This window comes from Elephantulus edwardii, unplaced genomic scaffold (assembly GCF_000299155.1).
Source record: "Elephantulus edwardii isolate Elephantulus edwardi_28Jun2011 unplaced genomic scaffold, EleEdw1.0 scaffold00150, whole genome shotgun sequence".
In the NCBI taxonomy this organism is placed as follows: Eukaryota; Metazoa; Chordata; class Mammalia; order Macroscelidea; family Macroscelididae; genus Elephantulus; species Elephantulus edwardii.
Window position 1 is genome coordinate 3909150 of NW_006399900.1, and position 7424 is coordinate 3916573.

Genomic DNA, 7424 nt, shown 5'->3' on the forward strand with positions numbered 1-7424 from the left:
CAGCTCTGCAACTGCATCCTGGCCCATCCTCACCCTTCTGCCCCCAACCCTCACCTCCTTGTACCCCCAATATGTTTTTTCCAATAAAAAAATATTAAAAAGAAAATTAAAAAAAATAAGGACCCGGGAATTGATAAAATAACACTGACATGATTTAACAAACAGATGCGGTTCTGGACATGCTCACGAGTCTATGCCAAGAAGTTTGGAAAACAGTTACTAGGCCATCTAACTGGAAGAGAAACATATTTATTCTTACTCCCAAATAAAAGGATGCAAGAGAATGTGGAAATTATAAAAATATATTTAATATCAAGCACAAGTAAAATCTTGCTGAAGATTACTAAAAGATGACTGGAACACTATATGAACAACGAATGTCAATAGATTCAAGATGCATTTAAATGATGAATCTTGTTAGAAAGCAAAGAATACCAGGAAGATGTTTATTTGTATTTTATTGACTATAGAAAGATATTAAACTGTGTGTCTCAGAATAAATTATAGATCAAGAAGCAGTTGTTCAAGTAGAGTAAGAGGATACTTTATGGTTTAAAATCAGGAAAAGTGTGCATCAGGGTTGTATTCTTTTCTCATACCTATTCTATATGGATTGTTGATCTTGTGTGCCATCAAGTAGATTTAAACATATAGCAGCTCTATGCACAATAACTCCAAACCCTGCTCTATCCTGAGCCAATCTCACTGTTTCTGACACACCCACCATCATTACCTCAGTTACTGTGTCAACCCATTTCAACCAAGGTTTTCCTTTCCTATGCTCTCGGTCTACCCTTCCAAGCATGATGTCCTTCTCCAAGGATTGGTCTCTACTGAACAAATGCCCAAAGGATGTGAGACAAAGCCTCAAAATCCTTGCCTCCAAGGAACAGCTTGGTTTTATCATCTCCAGGACAGACCTGTTAATCCTCTTGTCAGTCTATGGTATGTTCAATACTTTTCTCCAGCATTACAATTCAAAGGCATCAATTCTTCTGTCGTCTTTGGTCATTGTCCAGCCCTCTGATACATAACAAGTAATTGAGAAGAACATGACCTGAATCAGATGCACCTTAGTCTCTAGACTGACATCATTGCTCATTAACACTCTGGAGAGATCCCTGACAACAGATTTTTGTAATGCAATTAGTCTTTTATTTTCTGACTGCTGGCTTTAATAGTGTTAATTGTGGAGCCAAGCAAGCAGAAATTGTTAACAATCTCAAGCTCTTCTCCATCTACCGTGGTGATGTCAATTGGCTCAGTGGTGAAAATCTTCATTTTCCTGATGTTGAGACTCAAGCCATATTGCAGACTATATAGTTCTTGACCCTCAGCCACAAATGTTTCAGGCTCTTTTCAGTTTCTGCAAGCAAGGCTGTGTCACATTGCTCCTCATAAAGTCCAGCCTCCAGAATGATCTGTTCCCCATATAGAGTAAAATTAATGGAGACAGGACACATCCCTGATACACTGCTTTTCTGATTTTGAAACATGGCAGTGTTGTTGCCTTTCTCAATTCTGAAGATTCTTAAGGATGCTAATAAAAATTATAGAAGCTGGAATATATGAAGAAGAATGTAGCATTAAGGTTGAAGGAAGACTCACTAATAACCTAAGTAATGCAGACAACACAAATTTGCTTGCAGATAATAAAGAATTGAAGTCCTTACTGAGGAAAATCAATACGGATTCTTAACAAATTCAAAATGTATTACCTAAACATGAAAAAAACCAAAAATCCTCACAACTGTATCAATAAGTAACAAACATGATAGATGAAAAAAATATTGAAGTTGTCAATGATTTAATTTTACTATAGTCTACGATCAACCCCCACAGTAGTTGTTGTTGTTATTGTTATGTGCTGTGTGTTGCTTGAGACTCATAGCGACCCTATGTACAACAGCCCTATAACCCGCTTTATTCTGTGCCAATCTTATTGTCTCTGACACACCTAGCCCCCATTACCCCAGTCACTGAATCAATCCATCTCATTGGGGGTCTTCCTCTCCTACTCTGTCCCTCCAACCTCCCAAGAATGATGTCCCTCTCCAAAGACTCGTCCCTCCCTGCAACATGTCCAAAGTATGCCAGATAAAGCTTCAGGATCCTTGCCTCCAAGGAGCAGTCTGTTTTCACCCTCTCTAGGGAAAAACTGTTCTCTTAGCAGTCCAGGGTATAGTCAATACTCTTCTCCAGCACCGCAGCTCAAAGGCATCAATTCTCCTATCATGCCTATTCATTGTCCAGCTTTCTGATGCATAGCAAGTAATTGCAAAGACTATGGCCTGGATCAGGTGCACCTAAGTCTCCAGACTGGCATTATTGTTCTTCAGTACTCTGGAGAGATCCTTGACAACAGACTTTTTCAATGCAATTAGTCTTTTACTTTCCTGGCTATCAAGAGTGTTGTCTGTGGAGCCAAGCAAACTGAAGCTGTTAACAATCTCAATCTCTTCACCATCCATCCTGATGCTGCCAATTGGTCCAGAGGAGAGAATCTTTGTTTTCTTATTATTGACTTTTAATCCATATTTAAGGCTGCAGTCCTTGACCTTCTGCACCAAGAGCTTCAGGTCCTCCTCAGGTTCAGCAAACAGGGTTGTGCCATCTGTATAACAAATGTTGTTGATGAGTCTTCCTCCAATCCTGATGCCAAATTTCTCCTCATAGAGCCCACCCTCCTGGATAATCTGTTCTGCATATAGATTGAAAAGGTACGGAGATAGGACACATCCCTGGCTTACAACCTTCCCAATTTAGATGCATGCATGTTTCCTTGCTCTATAAGGATACAGGGTAGCACGATCAAGTATTCTGGGATTTGCATTCATCTCAGAGTTAACCACAGTTTGTTGTGATCCGCACAGTCAAATTCCTTTTCATAGTCAATGAAACATGAACATAGACATTCCTCTGGAACTCCCAGCTTTCATCCAAGATCCATCTAACATTTGCTATAATATTCCTAGTACCACGGCCTTTTCTAAACCCAGCCTGTACTTCAGGTAACTGATTTGTTGATGTGCTGTTCTAGTCGGTTTTGGATAATTTTTAGCAGAATTTTGCTTGCATGTGAAATTAATGATATTTTTTCAATAATTTTAACATTCCATTGGGTCACCTTTCTTTAGAATGGGAACAAATATAGATCTCTTCAAGTCATTTGGCCAAATGATTGTCCTCCAGATTTCTTGGCACAACTTGGTGAGCACATCCAGGACAGCATCTGTTTGTTGAAATATGTCAATTGATATGCTATTAATTCCTGGTGCCTTGCTTTTTTCCAATTCAATCAGAGCTGCTTGAACTTCTTCCTTCATCACCACAGGCTCTTGCTCATACGTTGTTTCATGAAATTTTTCTGTGTCCACAAATTTCTTTTGGTACAGTGGCTCCGTATACTCCTTCTATCTTCTTTTAACAGTAGTAATCGTCAATAAATAAAGAGAAACCTGTTGCCTCAGCAAATCGAGTGTCGAGGACATGTTTTAAAGTGCTAATGAGCAAGTAGTAGAAGTTTAAAACTATGATGAGCCTGTCACAAGCCAAGGTATTTTCAATAGATGGGATATCTCGGAGCAAGGATATTTCACGTGAAAGAACAAAAAGATGGAGAATGCCCGGGTGTCTGAGCAATATGATATGAGTAAGGGAGATGGAATGGAAGATAACATTGAAGAAAGAGTAACTGAAGAAAGTCAAATGGGCAAACCATTGTGTAAACTTTGGTTTGACTCTGAAAATGAGGTTTTAAATCAAGTTGAAGTGACATATGTTTATAGAATTATACTAGGGACTGTGGTGAGAACAGGCTGAAAACCCTGAATCCCCTAGTTATAAGATGCCAGAATATTATAGGATTCAAAAAGTTTATTAGGCATCAATGACTCTTTAAGTCAGCTTGCCTTTTCTTTTTTTTCATTCCTTTTCTTTTATTGGGAAAAACATATTGGGGGTACAAGGAGGTGAGGGTTGGGGGCAGAAGGGTGAGGATGGGCCAGGATGCAGTTGCAGAGCTGCACAGTTTGTTCGGTGGGGGGGAGCAGGTGAAGGAAATGATGAGGGTCCAGTGGGGACCAGATGCTACAGAGGAATGATAAGCATTTTCCAATAGTAATTAAACCAACTGTCTTATTGATTTGGGAATTGGATGCCAACTCTCTGGCTTCGTCACACTGAACAGGGGCGTAGATATAAAGGGAGGAAGGGAGGACGCTTTATCTCCTTACTGGGGGTCTTGGGTTAAAGCTGCCTGCCTTCTTGCTCTGTTAGAAGATATTTTCCTGTCATTTGCTCCCCTCTGGACTGCAAAGTGTTTTCCCAGGTGGGTCCAGTGGGGATGGCTGGTTGAACCCAGAGGCTCCATCCTCCTTTGCTTCCTTAGCTGTCAGCTGTATTTCCTTTTTGTCACTGGCACTGGGTTCAGGGTCAATTCTGGAGTAAAACTCAGTGTTAGGGTTACCTATAGGAAAGAGAGCAAACCTAGAGAGAACAAACTTGTGAGTTACAAATAGAAGGGCTTTGAGGGTGTTGCTTTCAGGGTTACAGGGGGGATGGTGGCAGAAGGTGGCCTAGGTAACATTCTCTGGATACCCTAGGCATTCTTTTTTTTTCCTTCCCCACCCAGGGGTCAGATGGCACAATCTGGGGACTGAGGAGCTCACCCTGAGGGCCGCGACGGCTCACCCCAAGCCAGGGGCCGAGGGCAGCCCACCCCAGGCAGAGGGCCACGATGGCTCACCCCGAGAAGGGTAACACCCCCCCCCAGGAGCTGGCTGGTATACTCCCCCTCCAATTGCCCCTACCCCAGTCTGGTCCCCTCGCCTGACTGAGGACTCTGTGGTCAGGGATAGTGTCTCCAATTCCAGCACTGCCACTTTTACCCCCCCCATAAGTGGTCATACTATATTTTGAAATAGGTGTCACTGCCCTCCCCTTTTATATATGATAAAGGGAACCTGAGAATTGTGAACAGACTCCCCCCAGGTCTAACCATCTTTTGGCAGAATCATTCAACAGAACAAAATAATGTGGTTCCTTTAGGATGTTGGTCCTCTTGTGCATGCTGCCACTGTTAAGGTCATCAGACTCACAGTGACTTTCAGCAATCCATTGTATAGGTAATCATCTTCTTTGGCCTGTCCAAGGAAACCCAAACCTGCAGATGGCGGGCATGCATCCCATCCCCCACCTCCTACACGGGCGGCCGGCAGGGGGCGCGCAGCCCCCCTCAGCGCGGGTGGCCATTGGGGGCGTGCCCCCCCACCCCGCCACACAGGCGCTCGGCGGCTGGCAGGCGCCCCCTTCCCCCACTGCCGCCATCCTGGCTCCAAGAATTCTCTCCAGAACAAGTCCACCTTGTGGCAGTGTGGTGTCTTCACTGTACCAGTCTTGAGGAGGGCTGGGTGAGGGAATCCATTGGTTCCAGCTGTGGAAGCTTCATGGAGCTGCAGTGGCTGTGCGGCGCGGCGTGGGCTCTTCGTGAGAGGGTTGGGAGCCACCAGACTCTCCCATTCCTCCTTGGGAATCCTTGAATTCCTGTTGTTGAGCCTCGATCTTCACTGAGGGCCAGTCATTAACTGTTTAAGTGTTCAATTATCAATAAGCTGAAGTCTGTAGAAAGTCATAATGGCCCTGCTTTAAGTGGTTCGCTGCTCCCGCAGCTCACCGTGCTGTCTCTGCCTCCGCTGCCATCTTGGATCCTCAGTTTGCCTTTTCTTATAGGCAATGCTTATATATAAAGAAAACAAAAATGCTCACCACTGTGCCTTTTTTAGGCACAATCATGATAGATAAAGATGGAAACTGCCAACCACTTCATCTTACTTGGATCCACAATTAACAACCTTGGTAGCAGTGGTTAGGAGATCACGAGACACATTTCACTGAGAAAATCTGAAGTCAGGAACTTTTCCAAATTATTTAAGAGCAATGATATCAGTTTAAGGACTAAGGTGTGCCTGATGCAGGCCATGTCTTTTCAAACAGGCGCTATGTTTCTGATAGCTGGACAATGAATAAGGATGAGAGAATTAATGCCTTTGAGCTGTGGTGTTGGATAAGAGTCCTGAATATCCCATGGACTGCCAAAAGAACAAAATATGTTTTGGAGAAAGTGCATACAGAGTGCTCCTTGGAGACAAAGATGTTAAAGCTTTAGGGGAGCTCTGGTGGCCTAGTGGCAAGAAGCTGCACTGCAATCCCAGAGATATGCGGTTCAAATCCACCAGATGCTCTGCCAGAGAAGGAGGGGCCATCTCCTCCTGTACCAGTCAGATCCAATTTGACGGTACACACACAGAGAAAATAAATTTTTTTAAAAAATGTAAAACAAAAAGATGTTAAAGCTTTGTCTCACATACTTTGAGCATGTTGCTAGGAGAGGTTATTCCTTGAAGAGGGACATCAAGCTCGGAAGAAGAGTGAAAGAGAGGAAGACCCTCAACCAGGTGCATTGACACAGTAACACAGAGTATGTCAGAGGTTGTGAGGATGGCACAGAATAGGACAGGGTTCAGATCTGTTGTTCATAGGTTTGCTATGTAACACGTAACAGCACGTAACAACAAGTAAAAGAAGGCATATAAGAGTTTGTGATCTCCCACAGTAGTAATTATTTATTGAACGATACTTTTCCTTTGAAAAGGAACAGGAAAAGTAGTAAATTGTTTAAAAAATTCTTAATTAGAATTTAAGAATTCTGAAATAAGAATTTCTTAAGCATGCTGAATAGTACTGCTAATAGTGAATATAGCTTAAATTTCTAATGAATGAAAGAAAATAACTTAGAAAAAGATGTACCTCTGTGGTGACATTTCTTTCTTTTACCTTTTTATGGTATTTTTCTGCTTCAATATCTGTAACACAGAGAAAATTTTTGTAAAATTCAAAACATTTCCTTGTAACTGTTACCAAACCTAAACTTTTGAGATAATAGCTGACCCTCCAGTGGGGCTTTCAAGAGGCAGTTAATGACACAGGGGGAGACTGCCCTTTCTTCTCCTGTGGAGCAGCTGGTGGATTGGAACCACGTGCCTTTGGGATTGCAGCATAGCTTCTTGCCACTAGGCCACCATATACTATAAGATAATTTCTCACTGACAATTTAAATTATGGACATTGGTACTAGAGATACTCAAAATAATTAAGCTTTCTAAAACAAAACAGAGTTTTAAGTGGGGACCTGAAAAGATGGGTAATGCTAAGCATAGATCAACAGTGATTCATTTTATAAACACAATTGTAGGAGAATGATCATATGAAACACAATATGAATGAAGGAATTTATGAAATACAATGTACATGAATGAAGCAAAACGTATCCGAATTCTGTATGCAAACCAATATTAAAGCTAAAAAAATCTTTAAAAGGAATAGAGCTAATTATAGAAACAAAAAGCATTCTGGGCTAGAATGTA

The 7424-nt window shown here is 41.9% G+C and overlaps 1 protein-coding gene across 1 annotated transcript in view; it reads right to left on the minus strand.

The window, feature by feature from the left end:
* The window catches only part of SEL1L2 (sel-1 suppressor of lin-12-like 2 (C. elegans)), a 146351-nt gene extending 141023 nt beyond the window's left edge, over positions 1-5328 (minus strand). The window contains exon 1 of the mRNA XM_006894762.1: positions 5205-5328. Coding sequence (XP_006894824.1) covers positions 5205-5328 — 124 coding nt within the window. The remainder of the gene's footprint in view (positions 1-5204) is intronic.
* Positions 5329-7424: the final 2096 nt, after the last annotated feature.